We start from the raw sequence: 20615 nt of genomic DNA on the forward strand, positions 1-20615 counted from the left end.
TTCCACCCACATGCTGCTAATTTTCATCTTTTCTTCCTGCACATCAAGACGTCAGAGCCTGCTTACAGAAAAAGTTGTTTTTTCCTGAGTTCTCTATATGCTTTATTAATGCAGCAAAGATGACAAGAAGGGAGGGGGAAGGAGGAGGTGGGGATGGGGGGGGGGACAAAAGGACGAGCTCTTTCATGGTCTCACTCCTACCAAAGGGTGACCGTTTTGTTCACGGTTGCATTTGCCAGTTGCCATGGCATCCCCCTCTCACTCTATCCTGGAGGTGTATTCTTGATATAATTAACAGCTCTCCTCCTTCTGTCTCCTGCAGAAAGCAATCATTAAGTGAACATGAAGGAAAGAAAAGTCACTTTTTATCTTTTACTTTGTCTGTCAATGTTTTTCATCCTACTGCCTTATCTCTCTTGGTCCAATAATGATGTTTTTGTGTGTGGCAGCATTGCTGGAATATGGCTGCCTGCATGGAGCAGGACATTAAGCCCCTGCATGTATTTGTGTAAATGGAGGGTTTTGTTAGGCTAGACTGCCATTCAATCATATGTGTATAAACCTTCATTATTTGCTGTATATAAAACTAATCTTAGGGCATAGAAGGTTCTTCAGAATCTGGATCGTGGATATTGCTGCTACTTCTGATGCAACCTGAGAAAAAGTTCCAAACAAGAGTCACTTCAAATAGTCCTGCATGGAGAATAAGAAAAAAATATGGATAAGTGTAGTTTAATTAAAACTCAGTATTGGACAGGAGTGGTAATGCTGTGGAATGTGGTCAGCTTATTGTTCAGCCAGTTTGTGTGACTGCTGCCAGGCTTGGTGGTGATGTGCCGAGATCCTTTAAAAAGGTGCCCCTTTTTGTTAGGAAGATTCTGACTTCGGCCCCTCCAGGCTTCTAAACTCAGACCTGGAAGTAACTTCCCAGAAGGAGAAGAAAATGTTATGCAACAGTTGCAGTGCCAGGATCTTTCATTAGGAAACTTCTGGAGGGAAGAGTGTCCTTTTGCCTTTCTGTGGAACATTTGATTGTTACTTTTTCCCACAGCCCAAGAGCACTGAGCTGTCCCAGAAGCAGGATCAGTAAGGTTCCTATAAAGTTTCTTTTATTTTTTCCAAACTGTGTGTAAAAAATAAGTCTCCAGTTGGGTTGTTTGCTTTATGACTTTGCAGGTAGTCGTATTTTCTCGTCTTTTATCTTAATGCTCAATTTCTTTTTGCTCCTGCTCTTGTCTCACTACTGAAGTACCTCACTAGGAAACTATAGGGAGCTATTTTGTCCACTAACAGCTGTGAAAAAATTCTTCTCTTTTGCTACTACTTCTCCTGGTGGTTGGGTGTCCCAGTACTTTCTTTATTTTACATCAGCTTTCAGCTTGGGAAGGGTTTGCCTGTAGCTGCTCTGAAGCTGAGTGAACTCTTGGAGGAATATGCTGAAACAGTCAAGAGTTTAACAAACAAGGAGACTGATTTTGTTACCTGTGTAAGTCAGAAATAGTCACAATTTGCACAAACATGCATGTTAATTATTCATACAGAGTTCATAACAAAGAACACATTTGCAAAGTATTTTGAAGAGGAGCAAATAAGGTAGCAGAGAATTATGAAAGTAATGGGTTACTTTTCTCACAGCCCATGACATGTCATTTGGATACTGATAAGTCTTAAATCTTTCTGCCATCCACTTTCATAGCACAGTGCTCAAGACAAAAGTAGAACTGTGTCCTCTTTGGTGCCTCATCTTCTTTTTGAAAATGCAGAAGGAATTCCAATCTTGCCCAGATGAACCCGTAATTACAATGAGATAGGAAGAAGGCAGATAAGAGTTTTCATCCAATTTCAGTTCTGTGCACTCATTCTGTAAGTAGTATCCTCAGTAACGTAAGAAGATTCCTTTCCTCTTGGTGACTAAAGGCACTTTGTAGTAAAGCTACTGTATTCCTGGTGCAGTGGTGGCAATAGAGATGTTCAGCACATCATCAGAGAGGGGCTAGGAGAATTCCTGTCATTTTGGCTTGGTGTCACAACAAAGTAAAAACAAAAAAAATTCTCCTAATAAGAAAGCACAGAAAATATTGGTAAAGGATTGTCACAGCTTCTCAGTTTCTTACTGTGTTTTTGTGAAAAATAATCTTTATTGCTCCTTGCTGCTGGTGTAGCAGTAGAAATAGATGAACATAAAATGCTTCTGGCAAATCCAAGGCTGCCTGTAATGAGTTTCTCTGGGTTTATTTCTCTGATGCCATGTTCCAAAGTCTTGTGTTTTCCTGCAAGCAGTCACCTGCAGGATGATGAAATGTGGCCCTATAAGTCTTGAGTAATGTAGTGGCCTCACCCCCTGACCTGGCTACTGACCAAAGGTGATGGAATTCTTACCTCTACACTGAACCCAAAAATCCATTGAAGAAAAGAACGTGTACCTCACTGTGGTGCTTGTCTCAGCTTTCTGCTTCCAGCTTTTGGGTGGTCTCCAGTTTCTGGGTCCAGTAAACATTGGGAAGCAGTTTTAAATCTTGTTGTTAGAGCCCTGTGAGTTGCAGAATACACAGTAGCCAAGGGTGATTTTTTACTTTTTCTTTTACTGCTTTGACTCTCATTTTACAGATGGCTTTCTCCTCCTTTTTCTTCCACCCCCAACCCTTCTTTTGAGAAAAGAAAGTCCTTGAGAGGAATTTTTTTCTCTTTTCAAGGTCTCCTTCATTGGGTTGAAAAGAAACTGTCTATTTACAGAAACCTTAGACAGCTCTTCCCCAGGTCACATCTAGAAGGTTCCCTTTAAAGCCATAAATATGAAGATTTTCTGTGGCTGCCATTCTTTGGCACAAGGCTGCACTTTTTGACTATACATTAGAATTTTTAGTAATGATTTTACTGAGACAGTTTTGGGTTTATTCTTTCATACAAAATATTTCTCTTTATGAGGTAGGTTGATTCTTTGTTTAAAAAAAAAAAAAAGCCAACAAACTTGCCCAAACCACAGCTTCACCTGGAAGAACCAATAAAAAATAAAACCTGAGGGGGTTTTGTCCCTGATGTTGCATCTTAATTATATATGAATTTGGTTCCATCTACGTATACCAATAAGGGTTTTTTCAGTCTCAGCCTTTCCTCTTTGTGTAACTGATGTACACCATACTAGTTGGCCTTCCTTTTCAGTGTTTGTCACTTCCTCTGTTGCCTACTTCAGTGCACGTTGGCCAACCATTAGGATTCTACATGGCAGCCAGTTCCTGGTGGCATTCCTCAGACTTATAGCTGGGATGGAGTGAGCCCTTAATGGGTTTGAGTGACACCAACTTGAAGGGCATGGTCAGTATGCTGGAGAGAAGAGCTACTTACTGTTTTCCAAGGAACTTCAGTAGACTGGAACATTGTATTGACAGGAAATACCTGAAGACTCAGCAAGGAGAAATTTAAAGTCCTGCCCCTGTGGCAGAATGACCCTTGTGCAACATAACAAGCTGGGGAACAGCTCTGCCAGAAAGGATTTGGAGCCCTGGATAAGAGGTTGAACACAGATCAACGGTATGCCCTTATGGCAATGAAGTCACAGAGAGCTTCATCCTGGAGAGAAGACTAATGGAGGGTGGGGGTATAGAATCACTATCTTCAACAGAGAGGAAGGAACCAGATGTGAGGCACCAGTTGCAGCAAGAAAAATTTGGATGAAGTGATAGGGAAAAAATGCGCCCTGTGAAGGTAGTAAAGCACTAGAACAGGGGCCCAGAGAGCTTGTGGAATCTCAGTCCTTGGTGACATTTGGAACTGGGCTGGACACGGGCCCTCAATAAATTGATCTAACTTTGAAGTCAGCTCTGCTTTGAGCAGGCAGTTGGACTAGAGACCTCCAGAGGTCCCTTCCAGCAGGAATTACTCCATCATGACATGCTCCTTCTCTCACTAACAATTTTTCTTCAAAAAAACCCAAAGATACTGCTGAGTTACTTTCCACATGTCCTCTTCCTGTCTCTAGAAATAGCTGTGCATTTTTATAGAAATACAGTTAGAGATGCAGATATATTTTTAACAGATACATACCTAACTAGCAGTACCTTCATGTACTGCTGCTGCAAAACATTGGATACAATACAAGCACAGAAATGTCAGGTTGCACATAATGTAATATGGAAGTTAATGAAGTGCATGGGTGTGAAGGGCTTTCCCTCTAAATCACAGCTGAAAACATTTCCTCTAGTGATCTCACTTCTGGCTCAAGGCTTTCTTCTGCTGTTTAGTTTCCCTTAGGTTTGTGTGATCCCGTTTGTGCGTCATGAGACCTTTGGGTTTGGAACTGATGCTTTAAACATTAGAAACTCGCTGCTTTCAGAGGCAGAATAGACCTTTCTGAGCCAAAGTGGTAATTGTTGTGAATATAGCCTGTATATTTTAATTTTTGAGTGCACGTAGAGCCTGGCAGGTTTTAATCATATGTTTTTTAGGGATTGATTAATCAAGTTCAGGAACTTCAAAAATACATTCCACCAATTATTTAAAAAAAGGTACTTGTGTGCTTTCCACCTCTGAATTTTAAATATGTATTTTCTCCATTTGAAACATGCCCTGTTCTCTCAGTGAGATTCTGCTCCCCTCATGGCATTGTAGTAAGTCTTTGGCCATCTAGGGCATTAGGGCCCAATCTGATTTTACATTTGGCAGCAGAGCTCTGTATTTCTATTTCAAAAATTCATACTCTGTCACAATGGTTAAACTGAGGTTTTCTTCATGGTAGAGGTACAAAACCAGACTAAAACTAAACCGCTGAGGATTCTATTCAACCGTATCTCTTACAGTCCAGTAAGTCTCCATTAAACAAAGACTATAAAGAGCATGAAATAAATACATTCTGTGGCTTCACAGGCAAGAATACTTTATGTGATTGCTGATAAAAATTATAGAGAGGATACTTGGTTTATGGGCAGTTTTATTCCCTTCTTTGGTGAATTTATATCACCCTTCTACCTTCTGTCTGCATAATCAGTGACACTGCATGAAATACTTGGCTCTGGAGAAAAACGTTGCTCTTGGTGCCACTGTTGCTTCAGCAGTGGTGACAGGTCTTCCAGAGCATTATTCCAAGTCGGACATCAATATTAGCTGGTTCTGCTGATCCAGTGATCATCAATATTAGTTGATCACTTACTTAGCAAGCAAATACATTTTTCTGCTCTCTCCATTTCTTCTCACATTGTTCACGAAGAATAATGCCTTTTAATAGTGTGCAAATTCTCTTAAAGCACTGCACATCTGTTTGTTCAGGTCAAGGGTTTGTCAACGTATTCTTAAATGAAAGAATGTTTGTCTGTTCATAGGACATTCATGCTTAATAACAGTTCAGGGAAGTATGTTCTGAGGGGTTTGTTAAATAAAGCACTGTAAATGTGACTATGATTAAATATTCGAGGACTAGTTTGATAAATAGACTGTAAAGAACAGAAAAATAATCCCTAAAGGAGAAAGATTTCTTTATGATGGTCATTGATTTTATATTCATTTTAGAAAGAGTGTTTTCTGTCTACAGAAAGCTGTACTGCTTTCCCTTGTTACTGAAGAGGTAGCATACGCAGAATTATTGGCACGTATTTTCTCACTGACTCTGCCTGCCCTTTCTTGTTCTTTACAGTCCACAGGAGAAGCACCCACAACCCCAAAGCACACAAAGGACAACAGAGAGTTCTTCCCAGTAACACCAGCTACACTGCATCCTACTCCAGTGAATCCAGACACAGTGATTCCTGAAAATCTGCTGAGACTGAATGATCTGCATTCCAAATCCAAACCAGCCTCTTCCTCTTCATCCTCCTCCTCCTCAGCATCTTCAGTACCTCCATCCCAGGAGTCACACAAGGACACTGAGCATCTCCGGAGTCAAAATGCAGAGACTGCTCCCAGCATGAGTGAACTTGCCCGTGGTAAGTCTCAAGGAGGTGGAACATTTTCTCCCTCTCTGATCGGTTTGCCAAGGCCACACAGTGAGTCAGTGCCCAAGTTCTGACTCTGACCTGTTTTCTGATCACTAGGCCACAGTCAAAAGGCTACACGAACAGAGTTTTTGTCCTGGGCCTAAATTGGGCACATCTGCATAATTAATGCATGAAAAGAGTGACCACTGTATATGTAACTTGCATGTGAAATCATGGAATAGCAGCCTAAAAATAGTGATATGTTTTCAATAGGGAATTCAATTTCTAGTAACATTACAGAAATAAACAAACCTCCATTTGATTTCTTTTCTTCAGAGGTGAGGATCTAGTTCTTTAAAATACCTTAAATCTTTACAAAAGTTAGAAGGGATTGCAGATTTACTGAGATAAACTGGTGGGTAGCCTACATCTGACTTAGCAGCGCCCAATTAACATAATTGGTTGCATAGCTGTGACTGGCCTGTGTATATGTGTGTAGATAAACAACACTGAAAATTCCAAGCTTCTACACGGCTCATAAAGTTAGTGTAGCATCACTCTTACTTTCCACGTTTGAGAGAAGCAGCATCTGGTGGGACTGGAATGTTGGGAATATTTAATGTATAGCCCTAGTATGGTTATGTGCAAGGTCAGAGTGCAGAGGAGGATTGAAGAAACAGAACAAATGTTACTTATTCTGTAGCACGATCATGTGGTTTCTTTAGGACTGAGTTATGTGCTTGGTCCTGTACAGTTTGTCTAGATGAGGAAAAAATTAAATAAGAATGCTGTCTTTTTCTTTACTGCTGTCGTGGCCAGCTGGCTTGTTAGCAGTAGCCCAAATCACTGTGCAAGGCAGTACTTTTCTGCTTTGGGGAATGAAGTAAAATTAAACCCAATTCCAGACTTGTCTTGGGTGCCCAAAGGAGATGGCTGTGGGACACTGCACCCATTAGGGTGGCAAGCGCTTGCCATAGCCTGTACTTTCTTGCAGCCTTAGCAAGAACACTGTCTGAAAAAGCATCTGCTGCAGCTTGTGCTCGCTCCATCTGTTCCTAAGCTTGGGCCCTGACACCACTCACAAAGTGCCATAGGCAGCTTGATAGGAGCCTGGATGAAGTTCTGAATGAACCGTGTGCACACAGGTATTGTGGGAAGCGACAGATGAGGATGCAGTGGAAACAGTGCTCAGCTTGCTAAGACTTAATGGTGTTTAAGATTAATTAACAATGAATAGACTCCGATCTCGTCCGGATGTTTTGGTGTTGGGACTTTCTGAAATTTTTTGATCTGTATACTTCTGGTATTTCATTTCTCTCTGTGTGTAATTAGCCTTGATATCTGAATGCATGTAATTTTCTGAGTTTGTCAGCAACAAAGAGCAAATTAGGGAGAAATCAGTTTTCCCAGTCTGCTATTCTCTGAGTACAGGGCAAAATTGAAATTTAACATCCAACATGAGCAGTTGCGTTATAATCATCCAATTCTCCTTTTTCATGAATCCAGGAAGAGATTGTCTTGGGAGGGGAAGAAAGAAAGGGGAGTGATAAGGAATAGCTTTAGTCAATGTTTAAACCATGTTTGTTATTGTCCTTACGAAGCTAAAGAATGGCAAAGCTTGGTGCCATAAGATATCTTGGCAGGCTGGTTCAACAGGGAATAATTTGGGTTTGCACCTAGACAACAGGGGAGAAAAAAAAATTAATCCTCTGTGAAATTGTACACTCCAGTAAGGAGACTGGTAGGAATGACAATGCAGATAAGAACTCATGTGTTCTTTTGGTTTTCAAACAAAACTCACAGGCATTTCAGACTTTCCTCTCTGCGATTTCCCAGGCCGCACTGCAGTGATCGGAACGTTAATTTTAATCTTTTCACTTCCCAGGCTTTGTTAGGGTTGTAAAGTTGCATATTGTTCTTTCTTCTTTCATGCTGTCTATACGTCATCTTGGTTGAGGGAGATGGAAGGGTTAGCTGCCAGAATTACACCCCTGAAACCGTGTCTGAAGATCAAGAGGCATTCTCTGCAGAGCTCTCATTCCAGTGCCGAATGCATGCGTTGTATCTGGCTTTCTGGCTCTCAGACCTACCTGACAGGTCATTTCTCTAGCTGAGAGAGACACCAATTACTGCTGTGTCCTTTCTTTGTCTTTTCAGTTCTCCTACCTCTGTATCCACCTCCCCTAAGAAGAATTATTTATAATTCTGTTACAACCCTTTTTCATCTGACTTCCATTACCTCTGTTTATGTAAAAACTCCTCCCATTTTTAGAGTAATCTGTTTTCATCTTTTTTGCCCCTTGTCACCTCCACCTGTATCTATTTGCTCATGTAGAAGCATTCCACATCGGAGAGAATTAGCTATTATCATTTTTTGTGACTTCACCCAGAGAGGGGAATAGCTTTCCGAACAATATTGGTTCTGTGCCACTCATTTCTTCTGTAAATAGTTCAGTGAGATTTTGTCTAGTACACGACTTAACTTGTACAGAATGCGGCGTGAAGTCCAGCAGCAAAGCAACCATAGTGGTAGTTTCAGCATCAGAGCTTCCTATGTTTAGGTATAAATGTACATGGAGCTACTGGCCTTTGTGGCTCAGCCTAAAATTTTCTCTGGGGAAAATAAAATAGGACAATTAAGATAAGCCTTCTCCAGCCTGTCACACTGTTCCCACATGATACTGTTCTACATTGCTGAAATATCTTGTCATCTTCTTTGCTGTCCTTATTCTATTAATGATTCTTACAAGGAATGAACAGGTGAACATTCGCATCTGAGTTTTGATACCAAGAGAAAGTTTTTATCCGTGGAATTACTTAAAATTATGTGGTGTTTTGCTTAAAGACAAATATTTACCAAACTAGAATATATAATCAGAGGAGACTGACACTTTCACCCCCATTAAATTTCTGACCATTCAAGGCCTAAACATTTCATTGTAACTACAAGGCCATGATAGAGTTGTCCAGACTTAGAAATTCAGAAGACAATTCTTTCTGCATCGTGCAGGGAAGTTGCCCTCCATAAGTCATGTGGGTATCCCACTATAATTTCAGATGTTTGATATCTGGGCACCACAGGGCAAGTGGAGGTGTAAATGTATTTCAACCTGGAGAATGCTAAGGCTTTGAGAAGCACAAAAATAAATGCAAGTGAGGACAGTTGCGTGGAAAGGTAAGTAGCACTATTGTAATAGTGAGCAATGAAGTTAAATTGTTTAAGTGTGTGTAGGCAGCAGCAGACTCCCTAGAAGACAGATGTTCAAAATAAAGAGGTTTTTGAAGTGATAAGTCCTAAGAATTCAGTAATGATGTTGTAATACAGCAGTTCATCCTGTAGGCTTTTAACTGGGTGTCAGTCATAAGAGTACTTTTAGGTGTAAAGAGCATCTTTACCCAGAAGTCTGTGGCTTAGTTTATTTTAACAACTGGTACCTGACCTTAGGGGGATACTGAGTTTTCAGAAGACTGAAGCAATTTGTGTAAGGGAGAGGGAAGCACCACAAAGAATGTCAACTCTATAATTTTGCATTGATAGCATCTTTCTTTGTATTAAAACGGTGCATGACACAAGGGTTCACCTTGATTCCTCTCAGTTTTTAGATACCCAGACATCAGTGGACATCCACAGTTCCTGTTTCTGTCAGAGTGAAATAATGGAGATTGTAGGTTGTCATCTTCAGTTGAGTTTAGCCGCGTACTGATCTCAGTGTCTTCTGAGTTTGCTTGATGTAAGTTTCTGAAGGCAAACCACAGATTTTAGAAGCCTGTAATTCAGTGTAGTGAAAACTTTCTGCTTACACAGAATGCCCACAGTGTTTGGCCCTGCTGGCCATGCCTTATTTCACCTATTTAACTTTTTAAATGACTGGAAGTAGTACCATTCAACCCTCACAATTGCAATCAGGTCTTGCTTTTTCTGCTGAATTCAAAGCTGTGCTTTAAAGCAGAGTCCTTCTCAACAGGTGTCTCAAAAAAAGCTGGAGGTTAGGCTGGCCAAGGACCTGTGGCCTCATGTGAGCTGTCTTCATGTTGCAGTTACATGGCATGAGGGCTTTTTCTTAAAAGCACATGTTGTTGTTCTACTCTATCTTCTTCTTCTGCTTGTGTGCAACTTGCTTTGATTACTTTCTCCTTTATTTCCCACGTTGACTTACACGTTTTTGTTGGCAGCTGTCTTTCTCAGTTCCCAAGCCTGAATTCCTCCAAGGCTTCAAAAGCTCTTTAAATACTTGTAACCCGCACCTTTTGTACCATCCTGGGGTGGAATCCCCTGTCCACCCATTAGTGACTGCAGAGTCCCTAACAGAAACCAACCAGGCTGCCTTCAGCTAGCTCTGCCTTTGCTCTCTCTGATCTCATGCTGCTTCATGCTGCTCCAGCCTCCTTGGCATTGGTATTCTTGCTTCCCCTTGTCTGAGCCTCGCTTTTCATGAAGCTCTTTATTTTTCACAATGGGTGCGCTCTGAAAACAACTTCACTGCAGAATGTCAGCAGGGGGTTTCCTGTTTGTGAATGACTTCTTAATTCCTTTTTGCCTAGCGCTCAGACGGTGCCAGTCAGTCGTGTCTTTTCCCCTTCCCTTTGGAAGTGTGCTTATTTGCTTTGCGATTGCAACAAATCCATTCCAGAAGAGTTTTTCAGTACACTTAAAGTCTATTTCTCATCTTTACCCTTCAGATTTCTGAAGTTATATTTATTCAATCCAACACTGTGCAGAAAAGACTTTGAAATTAAAGCTGTTGTCGTGTTTATGTCCCAGGGTTAGATCAGTAAGAACAGGACAGAACGGCAGCTTCCCAGCCATGGCCTGTGAGGTGATGGTACGTAGCTGGGGGCTTCATGCAGGCTGGGCAGGTTTGTGGGTTTGAGAGGCTCTCTAGCTCCATGCACCCTTAGAGCCCCAAAAACTCCCTGCCCTGTGGACATCTTACAAGACTGGGCATGCTTTCTGGAGACCCCTTGAAAAAAATAAGATGGTAATGATGCTATGTTGTTACAATGTCTTTCAGTAGTTTTAGATTACTGCCAGCAGTATAAAATATACGTATATTCGTGCACAAAGGAAGGCTGAGGAAAGATCTCATAAGCCTACTTGCACAGGTATTGTGTTACTCACAAGATTCTCAGAAAATTGTGGGGTTAATGTTATATTCCTTTTAAGAGATTTTTCTAACAGCTGCTTTAGCTAATTTGCATTGTGCTTAGCTGGCTGTCAGGCCAAAGGAAGATGAAATACTGACGGAGAAGGAAAGGTCTTAGGGCTTTCATTAGGTAACTAGTAGTACATAAATTCAGAAGGAGTAGACAGCAAAGGAGTGACTGTACTATCCACAAGTGCTACTACGTGTTGCTCTCCAAATGATGTGTGCATGCTGAGTCAGATATTAAAGCACAGATCAATTAGCTGTATTTTTATAATGCTGTTTGCAAGTTCATGTAGTTGAATATGACACAGTTGTCTTTATCTGGCTTGTACTTTTGTTTGTTTGGATTTGTTTTAAAAAGAGAGAAAGTTAGTATTGAGCTCTAGGGCTTTCCTTTACCAGCACACATGCCAGCTTTCTGCACCTCTAGGAGACTTGGTAATGGCAGGAAATGCTTTTGGATGTGGGGATGCCAGTATCTCTGCTGCGAGACTGGTCCCAGATTCTCTGTTACCTGGTAGCTTGGGAATTAGTATGGGCTTGGGGCCTGCTTCTCCAAAGGGCAGCCACCTGTATTAAGTTTTACTCATATTTAAGCTGCTATGTGGCAGCGGACCTCGGCATTAGGAGGAGGTTTGGGGTGTGTCTCGTGTAGTTGCACAGTAAGCTTTCTGTTCAGAACCCCAGTGATGAATATAGCAGTGTGCCATGTTACTACAGTACAAACTTCTATTCACCAGACTGCTTGGATTTCTTTCATTTCAGGGGGCAATAGAACTTGTGTTCTGCAGCTTTTCACCTCCAAAATTACTCCGATGCTTAATTTTTAACACCTGGCTTTGTGTGTCCACTTTGAATGTCATTTCCTGAATCTGGCATTTCAAGTCATATACTTATTTCTACAGCTCTGGCTTTGGTGATGTTTTTTAGAAACAAATTTTATGGCAGGCTGTTTGGAATGAATTTAGAGGAAGAAAATGTGTAAGGGAAGGGTACAGAGTATACCTACCACATCTCATGATGAACTCAATAGTCCTGCTGCCTGCCATGGTGCAGTGCCACATGGCAGGTACAATTTGAAGGCTAATGCCCCCATTATTTCTGTAAGTCAGTACCCTGAATGCCCTGAACTGTGTTCAGCTGAACCAACTTGTGCTCCAGTGCAGTCTTTCCACTGACTTAGTAGCACAGTCTGAGGAAACTCTTGAGTTCCTGCAAATTCAAGCTTTCCATGGGCTTTGCAACTACTGTATAGGGAAAAAAGATGTATTAATTCCCAGCACTCTGGAGAGTGAGGCAGATGGAATACAGAAAATTAATTGCTTTTAAATTAGTGCTATTCTTTGGAAATGTGCTGCTTACTCTGCTGTGTCAGAGAGCAAAGGATCAGACCCATTTCTTACCATGAAAAAACCTGGAATAACGGTATCTACCTTGTACAGTAAGGAACAGTCAGACCTGAGAGCAACCGCGTGTGCTGTCAGTTGCCATTAAAATACCAAATACACCAGTTTTAACTGGACTAGTAAAATGAGTATTTCCTGACACATGGAATTCAATCCTTACTCCTTTGGGGTGATTGGAAGGCCAGGTACTGCAGATTTGCTAAATCATTGTAATGTATTGTAAGGTTTTTTGTCGTGACACACAGAACTGCTGGGAAAGGTGTTTTGCAGAGGGGTGAAGGCAAGTGGTGCTTTATATAAGCACTTGAAGCTGTTGTCTATTCGTTTCTCCAAGCATTAGCTTTAGAGATCATGTTAGTATTCTGTCCTGAGTTCAAAACTCAGCTCCTTCCTTTTTCCTGTAATGAAACGATGTTTTGTGCGTGTGCTGCGAGTTGCTTGTATCCTTCAGTATATCTGCACTACAGTGCTTCAGGCTGCTTCCATCAGAAACTGGAAAACAGTTTTTTCCAAGTGCTAGTCACATTTTCTGGGCTTGTCATTTAATAGGTTTAGCCCATGACTAAAGGATTTTTTGAAATTCCACATTAAATGTTTTATAACACTGTAACATTAATGTCTCATACCTGTCAGCATGATGAAATCAAATGAAGTGTTCAGTGCAGAGAGACCAGAGCAGCTGCTTACTGCTTACAGCACTTCTGCTTTTAAACTTTCTCCACATCTGTGAATTGGCAAGTGAATGCTTTCGTTGGGGTTATTTTTCATTTTCTGCGCCTCAGAACAGCAAAGTAATGGGCTCAGTATCAAAACAGTTGCAGGGGTTGTATAATCTATATGTTCATAGTGTGTGGATATATGTAGATAGTCTATTCCCTGTATAGAGAGAGACTGAGAGAGAGAATATTAACTGTGATGAAGTCATGAACCCAGGCGCCCGCTATAGGCATCTGCAAACACTGGTTACCCTGGCAACAAGTGGAAAGAGGTTGGAGAGGAAAGCTGGAGTAGGTTGTTGCATTGAATTGTTTTCAGCTTGTTTCTTCCTCACTAAAGCAGGGAGATGTTGAAAGGTATGATGTCCCTCTTTCTATGTGTGTACTATTTTATGTGTATTTAGATGGCTGTTGGGAAAGGGAAGGCTAGAAAAAATGGACTTATAATTCAGCTGGATTGGAGAGGAACTTTTCAGTGTTAGTGTGCATTGCAAATCGGTGGGGCTTCTGCTGTGTGCTGCATTTTGCTGTGCTGCGTTGTAAGGCGAGAGTGCTAAACAGATCTCCAGAGTACAGTACCTGTCCCATCTTCAGCCTGGAGACAAGTGACTGTTGCGTATTACATCTTCAGAAACTGATCTTATTTACTGGGTTTATAGAGCTAATGTTTGAAAGCCAGCCAGGACAGTAGAAGTACTGGGTATTGCCAAAACATTTGTTAACTGATAACAAATCTGAGCTGTTGAGCACCTTCCCAATATGCGGTACTGGTATTCCTGTGCTCTTGCACTTGTGCAGAATATTGTGGCTCATGAGTTAGTGGAGTCTTTACCTCCCTGGGGAAAGTTTTTATTAGAAAAACTAGGACATTATGTTCAGGGCTACAACAGCCTCTTTCACAAGACAAATATCAAGATATTCTCTTCAGAAATATGTTTTAGACAAATACTAGGAGATCCAACTGTGTGTTTCTTCTTGATTATCCTTCTGCCTTTTGCTCTTTTTATCTGCAGTGAAAGATATAGTAAGTATCTGTGCTCTATGTTAAAGTAGAAGTGGTATAAATTACATTATATATACACCTGAAATAACCAATTCTTGTAATTTTCAAGAATTAAAAAAATGTATTCTGTTCATTACCTTGATTTTTAAGTTAGAAATAACGTTGCTCAAAGGACTATTAAAAGAAAAATTAAAAATTGCGCAGTCCTAAAAGAATAAAGTGTATGACCCAATCAGGGGATAGAATTCAGTCGCTGTGTATTTAACACCTCTGACAGCAAGGGATTGATTAACAGGCAGTGATTCTTGATTTCCCATGTACTGAAAGACGCAGCCTAATAGAATATTAACAAGTGTTGTTTCCAGAAGTGCAGAGATAGGAATACATGCTTAGTGTGCCAGACTCCTGCCCTTTCATTTCCACTCAGTTCTACCTGAAAAAGGGCTGGCAGATAATTTTATTTAAATAAAATCTAATTTTACCACACTATAAAACTGGATCTTCAAAAGTAACAAAAGCAAAAATGTTGTGGAAGATGGAGATGCTTATGAGTGTGCTGATTTCTCAGTAAAGACCATGGACCGATAGCAGTGTTGTAGCATCTTCTAGAGACAGGCTGCTCAGAAGAGCTTTTGTCACAATTTAGTTAAAATAAAGCACAGCAAATCAGCTTAAACAATGATAGATCTTATAATTAAACAAAGGTTATTATCAGCATAAGAAATAGTGTCTCAGTATTAAACAATAATGCAAATCAGAGCTTCTCTTCTGAATGGTGAACTAATAAGTCCTTAATGTAATTTAGCAATTGAGTATGTACAGAACTGTTCTCAGCAGTATAGTTGGGGCTGTAGAATTGACAGTTTACTTGTATATAGTATTGTACCTGCTAAATTAATCACTGGTTTCGTATTCTTGGTTAATAAGTGGAGAAGAAAGGGTCTGTTAGTACTTACCCTAGATACTTAAGTCTGAGTTTGCAGTGTTGGAGTAAGTTAAAAAGGAGTTCACTTCTTAGCTGTCTTGTATGGTAATCTTCTGAAATCACCATTTTCATCTTGCTCTTCTTCAAATGTTGATGTAATGTTTCTTTCTATCTTTTGATCAAGTGTCTTGTAGCCATTTCAGTGTGGGAGTCTTCTGGGTTTAGGCTACAGCTTATTGTCAGACGGTAGCAGTGTGCTGGGACATGTGTATATTGGCTTCAGGCCACATTAGGGCTGATCCTTCTTCCTACGGTCTCTTGTACATTGTCAGCATGTGGTTGTCATGCATGTATCTGGTATAAAGGGCAGGCAAATACACAAAAGGATCCTTCAGCTATCCTCTGCTGCTTGAACAGGGAAACAAGGAATTGTGATTTTCCTAGTTGAGATTGCTGTAGCTTAAGTACTTCTTCCTATGTCTTTTTGAGCTGACTGTCGATTAATACAATATATGGATAGATGCGACTGTTGTTTTCCTACTTCCAATGCTGTTTTTTGAAGTATCCATAGAGAAATGTGCTAGAGAGTGCTGAGAATGAGAACTACATTCTTCTGCATTAGACCTTTCCATTTTGTGCTTGATAGTGAGTGGAACATCACAGAACAGAAGCTGCCTGTGATTTGTGCTGTAGTGTGTGACCTTTCCTTTTCGGGAACTATTGGAGAATTCTTTACAAGCAAACCCATTTATCCTAAAGCTTATATTGGCTATCAGCTACAAGTGTAGATGATGGGTTCTTTTATTTATCAGTGAAAATTAGTGGATGAAAGAACTTAGACCCTGCTTTGGTAAGCCTTTTTTTGTACAAATTATTTAAGAACCCTAGAAAATCTAATTTATTAAGAAAGTTGCACCTTTCAAACTGCATTGATTTGACTTCTTCCAAGCTGTTAAGCTGTAATGTTGTCTCAGGCATTTTCTGCAAGGGGAACTCTTGTACAGGAGAATATTACCATGGTAAATTCCAAGTTCTTATCTCCACTGATGAAGATGGAGAAGTGTTTTCAGCACTTGAGGGGGTGGAAGTATTTTTCCAATGAGGAAAAGTTGAAATATATATTCCTTTTTAAGACATCATACTGTCAAAATTCTAAATTAATTTAGAGCATGGACATGTAAAGAATTTTAGAGCAAGTTAGACTGTGAATATACATCGCATCTGCAGGTCCGTGGGAGCCGCCTGTGCACACCTTAGCCTCTGTAAATATAAGGGGATTCAAATTAGACTAGACAGCCTAATTTCTTTTTTCTTTTTTTTTTTTTTATCAGAGAATAAGAGCTTGTTCCTAAGTCCACAGCCTTGAAAGGCTACCTGCTGTTTCAGTCTGCCCTTCTCAGTGAGGGCACCAGTAGCTCTCAATAATTCAGTGAAAATTACTCCTGTTATGTACAATATACAGCCCAGCGCATGAGAGAACTGGTTTTACAGGGAGTTAATTTAAAAGCAGATACCACTGGTATTAAAGAGATTGTACACACACATGCACAGATTCTGAATTATAAACATCCCAAGTTCTGGAATACCAGAAGGTGGGAATTTTAGACATCAGTGAAGAGTGGGCTTTTAGTAGAACTTGATATTGGTTTGATAATAAACAGATTTAGCCCTGTGACTGGATGTTCACAGTAGTTATTTAGCAGTAAGCTGCACTTCAGTGTAGCATGTACCTGTGGTTGTAGATCAGAGTGGGACCCATCAATCACAGCAGGCTCACCATGAACGGTGATGTTCCATGTGTTTTTCTTCCAGATGTGCAGGGAAACCAAAATGTCATACACAAGAAATTTTCCTTTTGCTTTTTTTTTTTAAACAGTTTGAATTGGTGGCACCAGATATGAAAAAGTTGGTGTCACCATCTTACCTTGCCAGCCCTTGATTTCACGTGGTCATGTTCTGGTTTAGAAAGGGAGCAAGGGTTAAAAAGGGAAAGGATTGAGGCTTTGGAGCGAGATCAGGATGTCTCTTAATCTGTGAATTATATTTCATTAATAAAGAGGAAGAAGAGCTTGAAGTGCCTTTGGAGGGGCTTGGATTTCAGCAACAGGAGTCACGGCTTTGTCAGCAGATGAAAATGGCTACTGTCGCACCATCGCCAGAGCCTGTTTGCTGGCAAGTGGAATCGGTGACCAGCGCAAATTCAGGACATGTTTGTACCCAAGGTAGGAGCTTTCTACGCTTCACAGAATACTGAGAGTGGGTGGTTGCTGTGGAGCAGCCTGTAGGGACTGATCGGATACTTGTGATGCATATTCCTCAGTTTCTCTGCGTGCCTTCGAGTCAAGTATTCCCAAGTTCAGAGGCATTCCTGGCAGTGTCTCAGCTTCCTGGGAACGTGCCTTGTCGTCCCTTAATGGTTATTCTTTTTGGTGCATGACTCACATGCTGAATACCACAGCAGCAAAGCCAAACAAAAACCTCCTAGTACCAGACTATCATGGGATATAGTTGGTGCGTCCTTTGACAGTGGAATTTTTCTTCTAATCGGAATCTCACACAGGGCGATATGACACCACTTTGGATTGCACTAGTGGATTATTTAGCAGAAGGAAACGTTGTTTTTTTCCACAAACCTGACTTGCTCAGTCTAAGTAAATATGAAACCCAGCGTTTCAGCAGTTACTGCTTTCTATCCCTCCTCGGCCCCCTTCCCAAGAGAAGTACGTGTGGGTGTTTTAATTGGAAAAATGTAAAACTTAGTATTTCAGGCAGGCATAATCTAGATAGTCATGTTTGGGTATATAATTTTTCCTTATTTGCGAGAGAGAGGTTTTCCTGTGTCTGATTACTGCAGTGCTGCTGGTACTCTACTCTGAAATGATTGGCTGGCCATAGAGATGGGTCACTGACCTTGATGGAAAGCTGTATCTCATGTGCTGTGGCAGTTCTTACATTCCTGTGTACAGTTGAGAACACACAATTCAATTTTACATCCCATAGCAGCTCCTTCTACTGCTGGTTGTTTTTCAGGATAGCATCAGGAAGCTGGCATTTTATTTTGCTGTGTTTAGGTGGCCATGTCAGTTCCAGAAGTCTGTAAGACATGGATTTGACAAGACTGAATCTGAAAAAATGTCTGTGAACACCCATCAGTGTTACCAGTCTGAGATGGACTCTGGGGTTTTCATTCACTTAACATTTAAAAACAAATTTTGAACTCCGTATGAAGCAGCACTATTAGGAAAAAGTCAGGAAATAACAAATTCTCAGTTTTTAATATGAAAGCATTGTCTTCTACTGGTTATTGTGGTGTAGGTGAGAGTGCCTGAGGAAGAGCTGGGTCCCTCTTTATTGTACCAGGTGAGCCCTGTCTGAGCACGTTTGCGTCGTAAAGGCCACAAGCTTGGGATCTGTGTGGAAATGATGCCAACTGGCGTGGCAGACGGTGGCGTGAGCACACTGAGGAGGGGTGTGTGGCAAGATTGCAAGAGTGATGAGGAAGTTATGATGGGTGTTAGCATGTATTTTTTCTTAAATTGTTGATGAGTTGTTATCTCAATAATTAAAGAGGAAAGACTGTGATGGAGGAAATGAAGACTCTTAAATAAAGCTCAGTAGCTTTATTTGTTGCATTACAGAACGGAGAGGCGGTTAGGGAATGCAGAGCTAAGGTGACTGCATCTGAAACAGGTGGGAAAACAGTGCTTGTAGTAGCTTTCTAACTAGGTGTAGGTGGGTCAGTGCTACCCTGCCATTTGTCAGGCTTGGTCAGACTGAACTTCTGGTGTCCGGTAACAATTTTTGAAATTATTGCTGGTTTCCAGTTGTCATCACGGAATCTTGAGGCACTTTCTTATGTTTCTGAGCCTTAATTAAAGCAAGGCCTTCTTTTGAGCCAGCCATATGTCTAACAATGAACTGTTCCCTCCTCTTTGACATCTGAAATCCTAGATAGCTTCCTAACGTGTTGTGTGTTGTTTTTTTTTCTGTTTAGCCTCCAGTTCCAAGCCTGAACTCAGCTCCAGTTCACAGACTTTGGGAAGTCAGCAGAACAAGACAGATGGCACCCGAGTAAAAACTCGCATTCTGCCCAACATGCCAAAGCTTTTCATACCTTCATCTGTCACCAAATTTCCACCTGAGATCACTGTCACTCCACCCACTCCCACCCTCCTTTCTCCAAAGGGCAGCATTTCAGAAGAGACCAAGCAAAAATTAAAGGTAATAAAAGGGAAAGAGTAATTTTTTTTTAGACTATTGTTTTTATCTTAATTCTCCCCTCAATAAAATGCTTGTATGAAAGGAGTAACAGTTCCTGTCCCCAGTTCATAATCAGAGATAGAGTAAGTAGTGGAAGAAGATGCAAGCTGTTGTCAGCAGGAACCAGTCTTAAAGGAAATCTTGGCAGTGGGTGACATCATAACTATCCTAGTCCTTCACCCTTTTCTGAGGGAAATAGAAAGAATTACAAGAGAGGGGTGAGGAAGCTAGTGCAGCCATTGCAATTCTTAAGTTAGTGGAAGCTACCAGAATGTTAACTGTGGGAAAGCCTGCTGGTAAATGTTCTGTTGTTTCACATGTGGATGCCATTTCTTTTATAGAAGTAAGAGAGCTATTGAATGTGGAGGAATAGCAGCCAGGTGGCTTTTATCCCTGTGATCATGGGTTTATCCTGACTATTTAGCAATATATTCTCTCTCTCTCTTTTTGGGATCAGTCTGCTATTTTGTCTGCTCAGTCTGCAGCGAATGTAAAGAAGGAGAGCCTTTGTCAGCCAGCTTTGGAAATCTTAGAGACCTCAAGCCAGGAGTCCTCACTGGAAAGTGATACTGATGAAGATGATGACTACATGGACATATGAATGAATTCTGGCCATCATCAACACCAACCATAACCATTCTTGTTGCCAGCACCTCTGGCAGTCGACACATCTTCGTTGGCATTACTATCCATTTAACCTGCATCATTGTGTTCTTCACTCCCATTGCCCTCGTGACCACTACCACTTGTATTGCCTTCAGAACCTTCGCCATTCTCCCCATCATGGTGCTTGACGAAAAGAATGATTGTTTACCAGGCAGTTAATCGATTTGGACCACGCTGACACCTTTAACTTCAGTAAATGCAAGGATGTTTTAAGCTGCAATTCACATCTCTCTACTGTTCCTGCTTCTTCAAACCAGAGCCTTGGGAGTCACTCCAGTAGCTCTTTTCTGTAGCATTTTCTTCCTTTTAGTTGTCGTTTTGCATTTTCCCCACTAGTTGTTTTTCTCCCAATTACTCAAGAACCTACTATCTGTCCAGCCATGCCACAATTAGTCCAACAGCTCCTTTTAAGAATGGAGTAGGAAAAAAAAAAATGCTGAGTTGGTAGAGGTCTTGATTTCATCAAGAAAGCTTGTGGCTCTGTTGTGGAGCGAGAGGGCTGAGCTGAGAGTCTGTCCCCTCCTTGACGCTGCTGGGGGCTTTGTTGGAATTTGACTCCGTGACAGTAGGCAAAGAACCAGCTTCTCCA

At 41.0% G+C, this 20615-nt stretch overlaps 1 protein-coding gene across 1 annotated transcript in view; it reads left to right on the top strand.

Annotated features, from left to right (window-relative positions):
- CABIN1 (calcineurin binding protein 1) overlaps window positions 1-20133 on the top strand; it is a 114190-nt gene extending 94057 nt beyond the window's left edge. The window contains exons 34-37 of the mRNA XM_084271876.1: window positions 5624-5912; window positions 17158-17322; window positions 19095-19321; window positions 19818-20133. Of these exons, the coding sequence (XP_084128002.1) occupies window positions 5624-5912; window positions 17158-17322; window positions 19095-19321; window positions 19818-19961 (825 nt within the window). The 3' untranslated portion in view covers window positions 19962-20133. The remainder of the gene's footprint in view (window positions 1-5623; window positions 5913-17157; window positions 17323-19094; window positions 19322-19817) is intronic.
- Window positions 20134-20615: the final 482 nt, after the last annotated feature.

Source organism: Gallinula chloropus, assembly GCF_964237585.1.
Source record: "Gallinula chloropus genome assembly, chromosome: 17".
Lineage (NCBI taxonomy): Eukaryota > Metazoa > Chordata > Aves > Gruiformes > Rallidae > Gallinula > Gallinula chloropus.